Genomic DNA, 20,482 nt, shown 5'->3' on the forward strand with positions numbered 1-20,482 from the left:
ACATTCTATTTGTAACCAGTAAAATCAAAATGTATTAAAAAAATAATAATAATAATGCTGACCCACACAGAAATAACTTGGCTTTTGTGTCAGGTGTGCCGTCCGAGTGGTTTGGGTTGTCTGGTGGTCGGTCAGTGATGGCGGCGCAGTCAATGATGAGTGCAAAATTGATATTCATAGCCGTGCTGCAGAAAATTCTTTCAATTCAGTGGTTTCCCAGTAGTGCCGGAAGAATATTGTTGGCCATATTCTGTATGTATTACTTATACATTTAATACTCCAGCCTGCGGCCTGACTGACTTGAACAATAAGCTACAAATGAAATACACGCATAGTATCCCGTTTTTAGACTATATTCTATGAAAGGCAATTCCCCTAAGTGCAGGAATTCTATTTCCAGCATATCAGCGCGGCCCACTCATTTAAAACATACTATAATGTGATGGTCTGATAATAAATATGAAATTGCATGCCAGCACCCTCTTAAACGTAGCACGCCCGTCACATTCTTTGCACTCCAAGTGAGCAATCATGCCTCTGTGCCGCCATTTCCACTGAACATAGCAGACAATTGTGGCTTCAGTTTAATCCACAGCAGCTTTCCACCTGAGATGCTGCCCACATTTGAATTTATTTATTAACACATCACGTAGTCAGTAATGCATGTCATCTCGGGGTAGGACGCATGCTAGGTGATTTACATGCCGGGATGTGTTTTAATCGTTCCTTGCATACAAAACTGCATTATTGTTCAAGTGTTCTAATCAGAGGACTTGGCAGCAATGAGATTGCCCGGGTCCATCGTTGTCAAAGCCCCTTTCATGATTGAGACGATTTGTAAATGCAAGCAGTCGTTACAGGAGCGCGCTGGGTCTGTAATGAGAAGTCTAATGAGACTCTCTCCAAAGACCAGACACCAGAGCCAAGACCTCATGTGGACTATGAAATCTCCCATTTCCTCTCGCAGCGTGGGATTTTTTTTTTTTTTTTTTTTTTTTTTTCCAAGCGATTGCAAAACACAGACGTCGACTGATCCCTCCATTGCACTCACGTCCACAGGTGGAAGCTAGAATGGGGATGGTTTAGGATGAAGCCAAAACAGAAATCGCAGCTTAATGACAGAAATTGGCTCGATTTGTGTCACTGAATACATCTGTTAGCGACTGTATCTGTTCTTGTGTCATAAAGGAGCATATTATTATTAGGGATGTCACGATAAGGGCAATATCGTGATATTGTGATATTAAAACTGACACAATATCGTCGTCGTCATGTTCACAATATTTAAAAGGAGCACATTTGTTTAAAAAAGAAAAAAGAACAAATCATTTCCATTTGTGCAGTTGTAGCACCCTGTCGTGGCTCGTTTATTAGTGCAATTTAATTTTCATTAGGTATGTTTTGGCCTTCTATGTTTAAAATCTATGCTAATTGACAGATGAAGGGGAACCTAATTTGCTTGTGAAGCGATCAATGTGTGTTTGCATTACCAAGTAAGTGCCTCAATATTGTTATTAGAGATTGTAGGTGGTTTATATGCATTGCTGTTATGTACAAAAGCACAATATTGTGCTGTTTTTTTTTTTTAGTATGAGCTCTCTTTTTTTTACAATATTGTGATCTTTTTTAAATCATCACCAACAATATCGTGATAATTATCGTATCGTGACCTTCATATCGTGATAATATTGTATCGTGATGTTTGGATATCGTTACATCCCTAATTATTATCCAACGAAAACTGAAAAATGTACAGGGCTCCAAAGTCAGCACAATTCTTCTTCTTCTTCTTCTTCTTCTTCTTCTTCTTCTTCTTCTTCTTCTTCTTCTTTTTATTATTATGTTTGTTTTTTTTTGTTTTTTTTAAACTTCCTTCTGTAAAAGTCATTACACATACCAGTTTTTCATCAGACAAACATGTTTTCTGCCAGTTGCCACTTCACAAGAACTCCAGATATTTTTGGATGAATCTCAAGCTTGCAAGTCTTTCAAGCCTCTGCGACTTATTCACGCCTAGCAAAGATGTAAAGAATTATTTCGCAGTTCATCAGCCAGAAATAACATTTAAAAAAAAGAAAAAAAAAAGCTTCCTTTGGGTCCGTAACTGTCAGTGAGCTGATGTTTATGTTTTGTTTGTGCTTGTGCACTGATGTTATAGTTTCACAAGAGCACTAAAATGCACATCCCTTGTGTATTATATTGCTCCTGTGTGGACAGACAATGGTGATATTATACAAGTACTTTACATTTCTCTCTTCACCTGTAAGGGAAATATAGTAGTAGGTACATGACTTTTCTCATTTTCAATCAAAATATGTGAAAGTCCATTCAGTGCTTTTGTACAAACCACTCCAGACATTTGAGTATTAGACGTGGTACTTGCAGTAAAATAAATGTTGCATTGTCAATGACACAAAGGAGTTGGCGCTCATAAGAAAGTTAATAATGGTTTAGTTTAGATGGTTTTGAATTTTTCGCAGCCTTTCCTCTCGCTAAAAATGTGAAAGCGTAGCTTGAAAGTAAACGTCACGATGTGGTTTAAGGGAAGCATCATCGTTGGTCTATTAAAAAAAAAGAAAAAAGAAAAAATGAGACAAGGGATGAAATCGTTATTTGATCTCAGCTGGACGTCTCCTCTGTTAACTTGCTTCACGAGCCCTGCAGATATCTCTGTTTGGTGTAACAAAGCACTCCGAAAAGCCGACGTGCATGATTTGGATCCCAGGACGGTCATTATAATCGCTCGGATCCAGCGGTGCAGCCAGAGGCGTGTACAATTTGAAACGGATGAGGGAGCCGACATGTGCACGTTCACATGTGAACGTTTTTTTTCATTTTTTATTTCTAATATAGTACAATATTATAAATGATACATTTTTTTCTCTCATTAAAAGGCATTCTGCTTCCAATACAGGAGATTTGTATGTCAGTTTTTGGGATGCATGATTTCATTTGGGGTATTCTGTGTTTGGTTGGTCTTTCATTTAGCCTCTGGACTGGTTCGACATGAATCCATCCATCCATCCATTTTCTTGACCGCTTATTCCTCACAAGGGTCGCGGGGGTTGCTGGCGCCTATCTCAGCTGGCTCTGGGCAGTAGGCGGGGGACACCCTGAACTGGTTGCCAGCCAATCGCAGGGCACACAGAGACGAACAACCATCCACACTCACAAGCACACCGAGGGACAATTTGGAGCGCCCAATTAACTTGCCATGCATGTCTTTGGAACGTGGGAGGAGACCGGAGTACCCGGAGAAGACCCACGCGGGCACGGGGACAACATGCAAACTCCACCCAGGAAGGCCGGAGCCTGGACTCGAACCGGAGTCCTCAGTCTTCATGTCATGTTTTTCATATTCCTTACTTATACTGAAATCTTAATAGCATCTTTACCAATTTTAAAGCCCTGAATATTATCAATAGCTAAAAAAAAGTGGTGAAAGACAGCGGCAGGATGTTTTTGTATTGGTGCAAAGTTGGCAACTTTTTAAGAGTCATGGACATATGTTGTAATTGAGCACGATGAGATGAAAGGAATGATTACCGCATGTCATTTCCAACCCATCTGCGAGCAAACGTGGTCGCTGCTTAAAATGCTGTACATTTGATGTGTTCGGCGCTAATTGCAGTATAATAAAAAGGTTTGTTTGAAAGTTCTTGCAGCAGCAACCCGAGAACAGGCAGATAGAGATCTCAGATTAGACTCACCGATTCGGATTCTGCCGGACGGGCTACTTAAATATGGAGGAGATGCGTCCTGAATATTTGTCAGATCTTTATAAGATCAAGGCCAAACTAAATACAATAAACCTTCAATATAAATCTCTGTGATCTTTTATTCATGAGCTAGACCTGATAAATCTGTTTCCGGTAATGACCGAGCTTGTTATCTTGTCCTTATGCAAATGAGACCGTGACCATGGCACATTCCACCCCAATGACACCCTTTGACTGAGTTTTTTGTAATTTTGTTGAAGATAAAAAGTCATGAACAAATATAAAAGTATGTGCCTCACTCACTGACCACAACATTATGTACACCTTCAACATGGAATGGGCATCTTGAAGTCTCGAGGGGGCCACAATTTTTTGGGCAGTGCCAATCGGGGGCCACACAGGACAACAGACTTCATAAATAAGATGTATAGTAAAAATAATTTGTGCTCTTAATGTATTTCCTTTTTCACATCTTTCTCAATGCATGTACAAAAGATTCCCCGTCCTAACTCAAAACAAAGCGTTTGAAACAAACAAAATAATCACATATACTGGGAGTTTGTTCTTTTCCATTGCAAAGAGCTACATCGGATAAAAATAACCATTCATGGATGGCAAAAAACTGCTGAACAACCAACCAATCATTAATGTGCATGAATTCATTTTGTGCATTTTTATTTTATTTTTTAACAAAAATCAACTTGTTCAAAATTTTAGCATAACAGTATTGAGGTAGAACTGTGCTCATCCTGTAAATCAGTCCAAATCCACACAAAAAAATAAATAAATATTAGGCCTGCTCATGTTGTAGTATAAGGCAGAATAAGACCCAATGTAAGAGCATCTAAGCATGTCTGCCATCTAGCGGTGAATCGTGATATTACAATTTAAAACTACAGTCAAGTTGATGTATATTCGCAGATTATTTTTCCATTTTCTTCAATGCTTTTTAGTATTTAGTGTTATCCCCGAAGTTTTTCCCCACATTTAGACCACATTTTTTTTTATGACATTTCTATAATATTTATATATATATATATATATATATATATATATATATATATATATATAGATAGATAGATAGATAGATATGTATATATTTCTATATATATTTATATATTTATATATAATATTATGTATAATTTATATAATATTTATCAACATTTTTTGAACACTTTTATGGGTTTGTAAAAAAAATAAAAATAAATAATAATAGTTTTTTTGTTTTGTTTTTTTTTAAAGAGAAAAATTAAAGGCGAGTAAAGGATTATTTAAGGGGTCTCTCAGTGTGTGATTTTGGGCTGCCAGTTGCCCATACTTGATCTAAAATGATCCATTCTATGCATAACAAAATGTCTTCCTTTACACGCGGCCTCACAGTTAGGCGTGAATGTGAATATGAAGGATTGTTTTAGTTTTTTGTGTACCCAGTCTCTCGCCCAATAGGGTCTCATTGCCAACTCTATTAGGACGAGTGCTACAGGAAATGGGTTAAACTTCATTTTACACGCAAAAGATGATTAAAATGTTACATTGCCTGTTCATTTGATAGTGGTTGACAGTTTAAGGCTGGGAGAAATTAATTACCTTGATAAAAAAAACCTTGAAATAACTCGCTCGACAACTTTTGGATGTTACTGTATTATGTCGAGGAACCTTGATGATAGCAATGTACAATGTCATAAACGTTTATTTTGCTGCAAAACATCCTGCATATATGCATATCATTTGGGATAACAGAGAGAATGCTTTCACATATCTGTGGTCTCGCATATGTTTATGCAAAGTAATGTATTCATGTTTATGTTATGCATATTCTCTCTTCAAGGTAATGCAGAGTTTATGTCTCATGTGAGTTTCGGACTTAATTAAACTATTATGTATTCTGGTGCGTGGTGCTGGAGACTGCTTTTCACAAGGGCATCCTGCGCGTGATACATACATGGAATAACATAGCAAAGTGCGGTCCGAGTTGCTCGCAATTGCTTTTCTGCCGCCCCGCAAGACAGTCAGCGACCATCGATCCCCTTGTGCAACGAGGAGAGTGGAAGATAGAAAGGAAGTTATTAAATCGGAGGAAAGGCAGAGAGAGTGGCAGACAGTTTAAACTGGGTCATTAAAGGCCGTTTGCTCAATTCTTCTGTAATAATACCTCACTGCCTTTGGGCCTGCTGGGCTGTGTGTTTCTGCGTGCGCACACGTGCGAGGCCTCAGGTTGTGGGCTCCCATGCGTGCGTGCCGGGCAGCACTACAGACGTCCAGGCTACACTTCAAGGCTCGACGACCGCCATTGAGGTTGACCGCGCTCACAAAATCAATTCCCAGCTCTCCGGAAACGCAAGCGACCGCCTACTTCAAGCCGAGCCGATTCTCTTTGCTCTCAGGAAAACGTTCCGCCGTCCTCTCGCGAGGCGGGAATGGTCCGCGGTGACGGCCGCCTTTGCTCGATTCAAACCGCCGCCGATTCTGCAGGGCAGCGTGAGGGAACGTCAGTAGAGAGTTAACGAACACCTGAAGGCTGCGCAAACCTTTTGCGCGAGGCGCCGATAACAGCCAGCTTGAATCCCGTCGGAATTTTGCACCAATTTGGATGTCTATTAATAGGAGCGACGGCGCCGCGACAGACGGATGAGATGCCTCAACAGAACTTTGATCACAACTTCAGAGGCGCTCCCGTCTTATCCGGAGGAAAAAAAAGACGTCTTTAGACCGAGTTAGACCTTGGCTTATAGGCAGGAAACATCTAATAATTCCACATAATTGTGTTTTCCGTAGGGATATTTGACCAGTTTGGATAAGTGCTCTGCTACAAGCATCTCTGGGCTGAGCCAAATCCTTTTAGTTACCCTGCCAAATGCACACAAATCAGCAGAGTTGTTTACTACTTGTCTTTGGGGGAAAACTGAGCTTATTTTTTTTTGTTTTAAACCACAAAGGCGGACAAGATGCCAGGTCTTTTTAATCTGGTAATGTGTTAGTTATTTGCATAGTTCAGTGCTCCAAGGTAATAATCTCCAAATAATATGAATCATCAGAAAGAAATAACAGAGGTATTTGCATGGTAATTAGCACTAATGATTATTTTCCACATGGTAATTATATGTGGATGTGCTGAGGACGATATTCCACAGGGGATGTGAAAGGCAAACGCTGCAGCTGCTTCTGCTTCATGTGGATGTCGTCCCACTCGCACTACACAGTGTTCATTTCACACTGAAAACTTGGAACTTGAAACAACGTAATGCCAAAGTTGAGTGCTTTTAAGCGCTTCCCAGCGCCACAAACGTAGAACAAAACGGAATTTGTGTTAACGTGATGAATTCTATGCTTAACTCGTGTCATTGATCCGATTTTCCGAGTTTGAGCTCCCACTTCAAGTGGAGTGGTTCTGTATAAATTCTGACTCAGAGTTGGCAAATTCTGACATTCTACACTGGTTGACATGTGGAAAGTCACAATTTTAACCACAGGATGACGAACACATAAAAAATATGTCTCAAATCATCTTTCCCCATTGAAATGAATGGAAATGCCATTAATCCGTTCCAACCTTCACCCCAAAGAACCCAAATCTGAAAAACATTTCGAAGTGGAAGAATTCAATTTGATTCAGTAGGATTACAATTAGATTTGATGTGGTAGGGCTGCAGCTTTTGTCACATTTATTGTGTGTAACAGCATGTAAGGGTTCTCCAACTAACTATTCAAGCTAATTTAACTTAAAAAAAAAAAACAACAACAACAAATCATCAGAAACCTCAAACCAATTTATCCCTGATGAGCAAAAAAAGACAAAACTAGGCTTTAAATGATCATGATTTTTTGGCTGATCACAATCAGTGATCAGCTAGTTTGAAAAAAACAAAAAACAAAACAATAATCGATACAGTCAGACCATTGGACAATATATCTATTTACACAACTTTTCTATTTACTCTCCAGCCAATCACCACTATTCACAGAGGAAAAGGACTGGTCTGGCCCACAAATTGTGAAAACCCACGTATAATTGACGCCAATTGAAATGCATGGAAATAGCTCCCACAACATCTTCAAAAAACGCTGATAAATATTAAATATAACATTTGGAGTCTTACTTCGCAGAGCCGCTCAATGACGTCATTGATCGATTGGGCAAATTCCGACATTATAGCTGGTCACCGATTTCGAATAAAATGCAATTCAGATCCAGCCATTTAGATTGGTGTAAAGTCTAACTGAAATCGATCAATCAAATTGGTATTTCGTTACACCCCTAGAAAATGGTACTAGAATGTAGTGATTTATAAAAACATAGAGTAGTAATATATAACTAGAATGGAAAGTGTGTACTTGACATCATCTGTGTGGAACATGTTCCATCATTTGTGGTTAACTCATTTACTCCCAATAACGTATAAATACGTTTTTTAATGTTCTAAGTGTCCCAAAGACGTATATATACGTTTTGTTTTTTTGTTTTTATGCTAGAGAATACAGAAGGCTTTGATGCAGCATTGGTAGTTATTGCACAAACGGCCAGCAGGTGGCAGCAGAGTAAAGGAGATCAACCAGGGCCACGGAGAAAAAAAGATTACTTTTACAATTTTAAATACATTTATGAAAACTGATGAAACTTAGCTCTCTTCTAATGCTAATTGCTGCAAAACGGAAACAGATAGAAACATAGTTTTTTTTTCCTGAAGAAAGAAGAGACTTTAATCTTTCTTTTGATAGGTTCCATGCTTGTATAGCAATAGAACACAATATTCTGTGGGCCTTGCAAAATCAGTCAAAATCCAGTAAAACATCCGGGAGTGAACGGGATTGCTTCTGTCAAAATGGCTGGGAGTGAATGAGTTAAATATCTGTTGCTTAAAGGTTTGTAAAATCCCAACTATTGAGTTAAGGTTCTGACCTTGGAAGGGCTACAGATCAAAATCCATGTTTGTTCCCACTGCAGCAGGAAGAGAGCCATTAGCACATCGAGTGTCTGTGTCACTGACAATTTGTTTTTCAATGTTTTTGGGTCTTTGCGTAAGGACCTAGTGATTCTGTTACCATACGTCAACGGTTTTTGTTAAATTTGTCTGTGCATATTAAATCACAAACCTGAAGGGTGTCTGAGAGCTTGTGTATTTTTTCTTTCTAGCAGATATATCCAAGGGATCCTGTAAACGCGGATTAATTCAAAATTGAACTGCTCAAGTGAAACAACATATTCGATCCACCAGCCCACTCTCAACAAAAGGTGCCGCTGCCACTTGCAGCAGATTTATTTTGTTGAAATGGCAACCTGTTAAGTAGAAATAAGACAAACCATGAACACGGCATTCAAAGATAAATCACAGCCTTTCTTTACACCCCACACAAAGCAGCACAAAGAACAAACAAACGTCGCATTCTTAGCTGGCAGTCTTGGTCCTGAAATAGAAAATTCACTTGTACTCCGTTTGATCAAATGTGCACAAACTGGTCAACTAGTTAACATTTTACACACTAAAGAACATGCAATTGATTCAATGTTTTGGGATCTTTAAAACATACAGTACTTAATGTCAAGGTTATGATATTCAAAGTTGCACTTCGACTTTCTTTTACATAAGCTTCGTCGATTTCCCTACTAAATTCTCATTGGGAACGTTTTGATGTTCAGCTCTGATCGAAAAATGGCTTCCTTGCCACCCGAATATAATATTAAGCAATTACATGCCGGTGTAACAGGCGGACATTATTAAACCATATTAACACTACAAATCTGTTTTTGGGGGATGATGAAAGTTTGAATGTCGCCTCTCGCCTAAGAGGGAATTACAAATGTTAAATCAAGCATTGCAAATGAAGGTTCACTGCACTTGTCGGGACTCGATGGAAATTATTCATGCAATATGATTTTTTTTTTTTTCCCTCCAAGATAATCGAGTGTGTCTCCTCTAATGGATATAAGAAGTTTTCAGTCTTGCATATGATTCCACTGAAGTTTAGCAAGAATTAATGTTTTGTAAATGCATAATACTGTTTTGTTTGATGTACAGTGCGTGTACATGGAGATGGGATCCAGCTGCAGTTCAGTGTAGGGGTTATTTTTTGTAGATAGGGTCTAAACTACCCCCAAATCTTGTAAAATCCTAAAGTTTTTGCCTTAGAGAAAGCTGTTCAATCAGTAATTAAAAAAAAAAAAAAAAAAAAAAAAAAAACACTAATCTATAAACAATACACAATTGCTTGATTGATTCGTCAATTAAAGTAAAAAAAATAAAAAATAATAAAAAATAAAAATCAAAGTATCCGTTTTGATCCTTAGATTTTTCTCTCTGGCACTCGGAAGAAAATGTAAGAGCGAGAAAATCCGGAGCCGTCCAATTTATAATACTACAATATTTTGTCAACAATAGCAGCAATATCACAATTAATTTGTTCCTTGTTTTGTTTTTTTTTCCTTCCCTCCTTCGTTGTGTCTCCTTTTTCCCATCTAAGAAACTCGGGGCACTTCTGCAACAATTCTGAGCTCTTTAAAAAAAAAGAAAAAAAAAAGAAAAAAATAAATAAATTCATTAGCGACCCACCAGTCTTCCCATTCTGTCTCCTTCTGTTAGTCATTGTTCGTGTTTCTCCGACGGGGTTGTGACTACAGACCAAAACTTTGTGCGTTTTTACATACTTGGCCTATAAATTTGATCGTCATACTGTGATAATCAGATAACAGCAAAAAAATAAATGACCATGTTTTCGCCACTCTTTGTTTGAAACATCCATCCTTTATCTGAACCGTGTACCGCAAACACGCTTTTTATTTCTAGTGTTTTTGGTCACATATTCCTCTCGGTAAGAATGCATTGTGATTGGAGCCTCAAAGATGATAGCATGCCTGCTTTTCAATGGCCACATAATAACCAGCAGGCCACATCTGAGCTCTTTTGTTCCAAAGTGCTGCCTTTAATCTAGCTGAATAGAGGTATTGGTACAATTTTTTTTGTGTGCAAGTATAGGAATGAACTAAGACTTCTCACCTTTCCATTTAAAAAAAAAAAAAACTGCTTTGGTTTGAAAATGCAAGGTCATGCAACGTGAATGTGTCCATCTTTTGTCTTGTCAAGTTTGATTAAAACCCCCCTGGCCTAACGACACATCAGTAAACAAAGACAATATTTCCTAGCAGTTGCAACATTTAGTCAATAAAACTAATCATGCTCTCATTCGGACTCTGCTCACCACTTGTCTTGTTCGTGATTTGTTTCTTGTGTAAATACAGATTGGTCGTTTTTATCACTACAGTTTGGCCAGACTGCATTCATGACGATTAGCTGGAGGCATAATTGTATAACAAAGTTGAATTGAGTGAGCGTTGAGCATTGTTTGGGGGATATTAAAAAAAAAAAAATCTAATAATTATTCTGTTAACGTTGAGCTGTGATACAATGACACAGCTCACATGCTGCATCATCTGGGAGGGGAACTGAAAACTGGTAAATAGCCATCACTGTTATGACCAAAAAAAAAAAAGGTCACATTAGATTTTCCAATCTAATAATTGTATGTTATGTCATAACGTGAACGCTTTATACTCACTGAACTAATGTCAGGTTGTTATGTTTCTGAATTTGGATCCCAAACGGCGCAGACACAAATAAGATTTTAACTATTTATTCACATAACATCGAGAGACGTAGAACAAACTTGACGAGACGAGAAACAATGAGCCCGCATCGAGAATCACGAGACGCCAAGCCCACTTGGGCTGTGGAGATGCACAGAGCAATAGAGGTAATAATCCGACAAACACTTAAATATGGCTTAAATATGGCTTAAATAGTCAATTGATCGGATTGGCTGTGGGTAACAGCACTGACATGGAATTATCTGATTGGCTGTTGACCAGAAAAAAAGAGATTAAACAATCCTGACATCACATAGCTCCTGACATCACACAGCGTTTTCCCAGTTGAAACCAGATGATGGTTACATCAGTTCAAAACAGACACTCGACCTCACGGTCATGACCCAAATATAACCCTTGCATGACCCAAACTTAACCCTGGCATGACCCAGTCATGACAGGTTTACTGCGGTCTGGTGCAATATGCTAACATTTGTGTGACATCTAACAACAAACAAAACACTATCTTCATTCCACTGTAGTTAGAGTGATCTTATACACCATCTGCTTATCCCCTTCAAATTTTAATGGGCCAACCAAGAAAAGATACAGAAGGTCAAACCACGTAAAAGGGTTCAAAGGTCATAAAAGTATAACTACCGCTTACATCATCCTTCAAATGTTTGAGATGAGTCTGTTTGCCCTCTAGCTTTTTCTGATCCACTGAGATGCCTGCAACTGCATAGTGTGTTGCATCAGCGACAAACATACACACACGCACACACGAAAGCTCAGAATGACTTGCAGTGTAGAGACGGTAGCATTGGGGAGGTCATTAATGCACGAGCATGCATGCAATCGGCCTTCGTGTCAATAAAGGACTCAGGTGCAATGGATGTAAATCGCCCCCATGGAAATGTTCCAATGTACACGTATTGCTTTAAAGTTCAAAAGAAAAAAATAGTTTTTTTTTTTCTTGTAGATTTGACACAGCACAGAATCAAATTTGTATGATTTAAAAAAAAAAAAAAAAAGCTGCAACCCGCTCAACTGTCAATCACCACCATGATGAAATATTCAGCAATTATTTTAAAACATGTACAATGTATGCAGAAACAAATCTACATAAATTCACATAACAGGGTCTTTCAATATATTAATTATGTTTTTTTGTATGAGAGAACACCTGCACACTCAACACATGTGACGATACAGTGATTATTAAAGCCTACATTTATCTTCACATTTCTTATGCAATGTCAGTGTTTTACTAAACCACTCTTTTAAAACGTATGCGCCGCCAGTGACGAGTATCCAGATAATTATCTTGGCTGAATCGCACGCATAAAAATGACTCTGTTAAGGTCTCAGCAGGGCTCCGGTCAGTCATAAATGTATAAACCAGATGTAAAAGCTGCCAGATGCTCAGAGAAACTGTTCTCAATTTGATCTTGCTCCGAATCCTACATTGAAATGTTTTAAAGGAGCACTTCAAAGCAAGACTGAGAGGCAAAATGGCTCCCTGTTGGTTTAGTGAACAATATGCCGCACTGCACTTGTAACAGATGATGCGAACACATGTATCTGTCGGTCTTATCTTTATTTCTGTCTGTGTATGATGTCCGAAACATTCTTGTATAATAGTAAAACAAAATATCCCAAACCATGCCTTGATTGAATATGGCTACTCGGGAATTTACTGTATTTTAATCCATCACAGATGTTTTAATGTCCAAAACATTGATGATTTATTATCAGCGTTCTCTGGTTCCGTTCGATTGCAGTAAATAATAAAGTGGCTTAGTAGCTCTGCACATGATGTAATGTTTGGCTAAGCTGTTGTGAAATGTGGTTATCTTAAAATATGCAGCCTTGCAACTCACAATTTAGGATCATGCTTGAGATTATGCATATAGATAAGTTATTGAAATGCATTGTGTTCTTTATTTTTTATTTTTTTTATTTTATTTTTTTTCAATGTGTGCGTACATATGCAGTTGGGAAGATGCACAATATGCTTCAGTACAGCAATGAGCCATGCAAATTGCAGACACTTTTTTTTTTTTTTTTTTTTTAAATAAAGGAAGTACAGTGAAATAGTAGTTAGGATGTGTGTCTCAAAGTCAATGGATCCAAGACTCAGACTGGTACTGAGGTCCAACATCCCCAAAATAGGCTTCAAGAGTCTAATTTTTCCAATATAATGCATCACTTGTTTAATTAACTGCTACAAGACTTCTAACGTATCCTTAATAATTCTTCTGGAAGAAAATAAGTGTTAAACTTCTGTAATAATACAGACAGAGCTTCTATCTTATAAAATGCAACCAAGCGATATATTCACTTGGCCCTATATTAAATTGACAAAAGCAACGCTGATAATTAAACCCATACAGCATGAAGCGCTTGGGACATTACTGTTGACCTCTGTCAGAAGTGAGGTCAACTTGTAATCATTGAAATTGTATCCTATCTTCGACTTGGCTTTTATGCAAGGAGGGGAAGAAATGAAATGCTTAGGGAAAAAAAAATCAAATTCAGTGGGGTTAGTAGTAACCCTTTATTGTCCTTCAAAACCGAAGTAAGCAAAAAAAAAAAAAAAAAAAAGGTAAATGACCATCATTTTTATTCTTTACTCTGTTCTTTGTTATTTACATTATGCACAACTCTCATTTATTATGCAATAATCTCATTGTAACATGTATTTGTTACATGTTTTGATGCATTTTTATGCTTTATAAAAACATTTATGTCTGAATTTTGGGAAGCTTGGAACGGATTAGCCATTTTACATGTAAATTGCTGTTTGTTTTACGATTTTTTTCATTATACGACGACGGGTCTGGAACGGATTAAATTCGTAAGTCGAGGTACCACTGTATTTTGGTAACTGCATCATTATGTGAGGGCATATACACACATTTAGATTACAGATCTGTAAAGCCCTCAGCGGGAAAAGGTCATGACCACTCTTTTGTTAAAGTGTTTAACCTTTATTGATCTGAAATTTGTCATATCAGCACACTTCACATCTGCTTTTAAATAGATGAACGCAACTTCGTTTTCAACCATGCCTTTAACTATAATAACAGATGTCTATCACAGCTATGCTTATCATTACGAGGCAGAGAATAGTCCCAACAAACGCTGTTGATTTGTAGTTGTAAGGTAATATATTCGGTACATGCCTGCTTATTGAGCCCAAATATTTTTACGAAAGGAGCTTGAATGATGTAGAAAAACAACAGAAGCCTAAAGTGGCTGTGAAACGCTCGCATCTGCCGTCATTGTATTATCAAAGCACATTTTATGAAGAGAATATTTTATTATTATCACTTTGTTATTCTTAATTGAAAATATTAAGCAATACAAAGCAAATCATCTCTTGAAATATTACGACTGTTTTTAATTCCAGATGTTTACTACTGGGAGGTATAAGATGCCTTTTTTTTTTTTTTTTTTTTTATAACCACCAGTTTCTTGATATTAATGGTTTTTAATAAAAACAAGGCAGTCACTCGGTAATACTTGTTAAATGGGAAATGCAATCAGAGGCTTGACTGTCTGTGCAAGGAAGGTAATGATGTGCCGCATAGAGTCATTAAATCCATAAATCTGTATGATTCAAGTCATTAAACCTCATGTCAAAGTTGTTTCAAGTAGTAGAAGTGAGTTTATATATGACAATATATTACATGCATGCAAATGTCATTTATGATAGGCACAGTGAAAACTAGACTTGTGGTAGTCCAGACTTTTTGTATATATTTTTGTTTTCATTATTTAGATAACCAATGAATGTCTTGTGTAAAGGTGTTAAGTGAGCATGACAAAGTAGGACATGCTGATAAGTTGCTTTAAAAGCAACATCTTGACCTGAAAAGTCTTGAAAAACAAGTGCAGAATGTGAAATTGGTCCCTTTGTTAGTAAGTGAAGCTCCTCTTGACATTTTAGTTTGTTGCACAACAGGAAAGTAGAGGAGCATAATAATTGTCCTTGTTATTGTCGTCAAGGCTTCCGATGGTGTCCAATCAATTCCTCTCAGTGTGTTTTCATGTCAGACATGGTTCGCTCTCAGATATCTTCTGCTGCAAAACTATTATCTTTGCTCCTTTCAGTTTAGTTTGAATCAATCCGGAGTTTGTCTCACCTTCAGTTATAGTTCATTTGGTCAAGTATTAACGCAATAAACAAACTCCGGCACAGTCAACTTGTAAAATGAATTGAAAATTGGCAAATAAACAGGCTAACCCGATGCGCTAAATCAACAATTTCGCCAAGGTTTTTGATCAAGCCAGTTAAGAAGGATCCAATAAAAAGTCTTTGGAAAAGGGCAGGCACCTCGTAAAATTGGTGATGCAAAATACGATCCACTCAAGTAGTGAGTGTGAGGAGGAAAAACAATCATTCCAAAGAACCAATCTGCGCAAAACAGTTAGCAATTTAGCTAGCATCGTAGTGATAAACACCTGTTCTAAACTGTGTTTGTAGCTGAGTGGTGCAGACATTTTAGACGGACCATCGTAGCTTGGTTGGACGGATTAGTGACATCACCTCCCTCAAGTCTCAGTAAATTCAGCTGCCTCACAGGAGTAGTGGACCCTCAGTAAAAAACCCTTAAATTTGAAATAGGATTAGTCTTCCATGCCTGCTGCAACCTGTCAGATTTATTGCAGTGGAATTCAATAAATCAAAGCATTAGAAATGGTGATGTCATATTTTTTTATTATTATTATTATTATTGGCGTTTTATTTCTACTTCAGTCCACAACAACTGACTGTAATTGTGGGAATGCTGAAGCATTGGAATAACATATGTGGGAATGCTTCAGCATTCCCACATATGTTATTGTGATTTTTATTCCCCACACTTTTTTTTTGACGCGTAACAACTCCCACATAATACTTCCAATTTACACTGTTCAAATTTCAACGAGTTTCAAAAATTCACGCCTCGCAGGGGATATATCGTCTGATTCCACATTACTTACAGCATTTACACAATTTAACCTGTAATATCAACTTTTCTCCATTCATTTTCAAAGGGACAGACATAGAACTTTTTCTAAGTATCACTTTCCACGCCCACTTCCATACTTATAACTTATCATCATTATCAGGTGTCCTACACTGCTCGGTGGCACAGTTGGTAAAGTGCATTGTCCAGTAACCAGGAGGTCATAATTTCATAATTTATCTCTCAATTTACTTCATAAGCATTCCACATGCATTCAAATCTTAGCATTCAGCTTTTGGCATTCCGCTTTCAGCATTCCCACACAATTTCTCCAGAAATTGCACTTAGTCTAGTTGTTTTGTATTATTAATACATCACATCGATTCAATGTAATCATTCACCAGAAATACTGAATAGTTTCACGTTGTGTTTCTTTTTCTTTTAGGGTGATGATGTCCTAACCGTCATCAAGATGAAGGCGCAGTGGCCGGCTTGGCAGCCGCTTAATGTGTAAGTATCTTCTTGTGTCATTTACACGTCTGCACTCAAATGCATTGATCAGTTCGAGGTATCCTAACATGCTTGTGGCAGTTCGTTTCCTCTCAAGGTACTTACTTGCCCCCTCAAGAGGCAGCAGTGAGACACAATAGCGTGAAAGAATCATATTATTACCAGAGGGGCTGTGTTATGATGGGGTGGCGGTACGGAACTTAACAATCTCTCTTGAGCTTTCCGCCCAAAGATAGTGAGTCAACGATTGTTAAGACTGGCCAAGCTGCAGAAGTAATTGGTCAGTGGACTTATGAAACGGCTTTCTACCGTACAGCTACAGTACACTCGCCTCATTCATCTAATGATGACGGAAGATGTTGCTATAGAGAGGAACAGCTCATTCACACAATACACACACATTGAAAGCAACTGTAGTTGCAGCGTCTCTTTCAAGGACTCTGGACAGAGGAAAAGGGTGGATTGAACAGCAGTCTTTAAATTGCCATTTCAGAATCATTCTGGACCTTATTCGGATGAAACGTAGGTTGTTTGTGATATTATTATTCTGAATGAAGTACTGTAGGCTAATGTCAGGGAGGTAATGTGAATTGTAGAGAAGTTTTAGGGGTTTCGGTACCCCTGAAAAATTGATCACTGAAGTTACGTGAGACCTCAATAAATAACACAAGACCTCAAAGGATTGATTGGGCATGTGTTCTGTATTTTCTTTGGGGGGTTTGTGGCTATTTTGCAGCATTTATTCTAAAAATAGATCACCATCATGTTAAGATTTCAGTGCTCCTCCACATCAGATCAGATCACAGATCAGTTCAGCCTGGGTATGTTTTTGTTGTTGTTGTGTGCGTTTTTTTTTTTTTTCTTTGAGTTTGTCAATTTTATACAGGTATATTCCAAAGGTCTCACTAATGTGTGTTAAGAGAATAAGAGCATGCGAAGGATTTACTTGGAAGGCATACAAAGCAGTAAGACTAGGGTGTCGACTTGCACAACTTACATGGGTCAAATTTTAAGTAGAGTGTTTTATTTAAATACTTTATCACAACAGTCGTTATCTTATAAGGCTGCTTTATTGCATTACTCAAACTCATATAAGACGGTTATTTACATGATAAAAATATTGACTGCCAAGTTAAAATTTCAACTTGCCAATTGTCCAGAAACAAATTATGTTCTAAATTATATGAATGTGATGACAGCTGGTCAAATGTTTGTCATTACTTCCCCCCAACTTTTTCAACAGCCAAACAAATGAAATGATAAATCAACTATAGGCATACAGGTTGGACCACCATATGTGAGACAAAGTATAGTATGAACAATATTTTTGAGGCCAGTGAAGCATCTTCCAAGTTGGGCCCAGTTCTTGCTGATCAGGACAAACTCATCCCTGAAACTGCCGTCTCCCGCATTCTTACAGAGTTCATTAGCCCCTGAAGCTATTTAATCTCTTATTCATGAGAAAAACAAGATGCTTGTTGGCTCAGCGTGCAAAGAACTTCAATGGTAACAACCTGCGCGATGTTGTTTACTCCCAAACCAAAAGGCCGATGACTTTAATCTCCAAAGGGGATTGCACAGCCAGGAATAGAAGTCAGGACAGCCACCAGGAATAATTAGCTTACACTACACTTTATACACAGACAATTCATTGTCTCATTCTGTGACTGCGTACAGAAGCAATAATGGCTGTGACAGCTCGGTTATAGAAGACGGAAGAAGAAAAGCAAATCATCAAAATCAGATGTATGCCCATGTATCTATCTATCTATCTATCTATCTATCTATCTATCTATCTATCTATCTATCTATCTATCTATCTATCTATCTATCTATCTATCTATCTATCTATCTATCTATCTATCTATCTATCTATCTATCTGGCAGAGCTAGCTAACTAGCTAGCTATCTGAGCTATCTATCTATCTATCTATCTATCTATCTATCTATCTATCTATCTATCTATCTATCTATCTATCTATATCTCACAACTTATTCACATATTCAAAGTGTTGAAAATAGCTTACTTTCTCTGAGGACGCAATGTTCATGGTTGAACAAACGTGACATTTGTTTGGGTCTCCTGAAAAGTGACTGATTTGGAGGTACAAGGTCAGTGAACCTGACTTCAAAAATTATCTTTAGGATAAATTGACAAAAACAATCCCAGAAATAAGACCGCAAGGCTGGAAGTTTAATGGCCAGGTGCTATAAACTCTATACAGTAATTCATATGAATGCAAATACACATTCATGTTGAATGCCTTGATTGGAAGGATAACGTCTTGACTGCTAATAAGATGAAAACTCCAACTATGTAAATTGAATGGGGGTCACTCGAAATGACCCAGTGTGTACTAAAAAGTCACTGCTGAATAATCAGTGTAGATTGAAATGAGCTTCAATTTGCTGACAGTGTTGAAGTAGAATGAGAATTTTATTCAAATCGTGACATTTGAATTCCTTTCCACATACACGTTTTTTTGGTGTGTGTGTGTGTGTGTGTGTTAGTCTTGCATTGGCCGACTCGAATAATCAAACTGGAGCACAGCGGATGCTGCCGTGAATCTGCGAGAAAGTTCATCATCCCTCTCGCACCTTTCAGCAACAAACTGATAAAACATTTTCACCTGAATGCATGCTTGTGCAAGTTGATAACTTGTGCCGGGGGCAAGGCAAGGCTACCAAGAATTTTGGAATAACAAAAGCGGTTTGCCGAGGTAGTCTGCGGTGATTAACGGCCTCCCTGTGCGCGACCAGCCTTGCTCTGTCTCTCCTTTGCTGTCAGTGACGTCGTGTGGAGCCCAGGTGGTGTCGAAGATAAATGTCAGAGTTCCAGTGTTTGCTGAGGAAAAGGCGACTGAGTGTAGACTCGGGTTGCACGTTCCCGGGGGATGACGGCTGTTCCTCGCCTTTAGGGGCCATCATTAGCAAAAGTGCTCAAGGACAGGACTGAGTGCACTGAAGTCAAATGCATTAAAATGACACGTGGGGAAAAAAACAGTGGCCTGTTAATTGTCTATATCCTCCTGACTACCAGGAAAGAAAAATATTGTCCAATCATATTTATTTTGATATTCCCCAATCTTTGTGAATTAACTGGAATACTGCAAAATAAATAAAAAAAAAAAAAAAAAAAAAAAAAGTTTTTATTTTTAAGCTATGATGTGTCCACTACAGAGGACATTTTTTATAAAGTTAAATGCGAGGCTCAAATACAGTTAAAATAATTCAAAAATACTTTAATGTGTTCTTAAGAGTCTTATAGAAAACATGCTAGCAACATTTAAAACCTAAACTTGTTCAATAAAAAGTGTTATACACTTACTTTTCCTCTTCCCTAAAAAGTGCTTGCAGTGAGGGAAGCCATTTTCTTTTATGATGCAATCAAAGGTAGCAAAGCCCTACCCCTACACATTTTGTATCATTGGAAAGCTCTGAATGTCCTCTACAGAGCACAAAAAGAGTTAATTCAATTGTATGCACTGGGTGGGAGATATTCAGGTTTAAAAAAAGGTCCACTACAGAGGACAAATTTGAATTGCTGGTAGTCAGGAGGCTACGACACTAAGTATGGTTTCACTTTTAATTTGTACATCATTCTCATTAGTCTAGCTGCCAATCATCGATCTAGAGAGACAAGCGGATATTTTTATTCCCCATCAGCTGGAGTACAGACGCAACAATAAGAAGCCACTTTTGTGTTCTGTCTCATAAAT

The 20,482-nt window shown here is 37.9% G+C and overlaps 1 protein-coding gene across 2 annotated transcripts in view; it reads left to right on the forward strand.

The window, feature by feature from the left end:
- Window positions 1-20,482, forward strand: part of spon1a (spondin 1a) — a 58,028-nt gene that overhangs the window by 25,016 nt on the left and 12,530 nt on the right. For both annotated transcript variants that reach the window (XM_077520038.1, XM_077520039.1), the window contains exon 7: window positions 16,699-16,763. In XM_077520038.1, coding sequence (XP_077376164.1) covers window positions 16,699-16,763 — 65 coding nt within the window. The remainder of the gene's footprint in view (window positions 1-16,698; window positions 16,764-20,482) is intronic.

Source organism: Festucalex cinctus, chromosome 4 (genome assembly GCF_051991245.1).
Source record: "Festucalex cinctus isolate MCC-2025b chromosome 4, RoL_Fcin_1.0, whole genome shotgun sequence".
In the NCBI taxonomy this organism is placed as follows: Eukaryota; Metazoa; Chordata; class Actinopteri; order Syngnathiformes; family Syngnathidae; genus Festucalex; species Festucalex cinctus.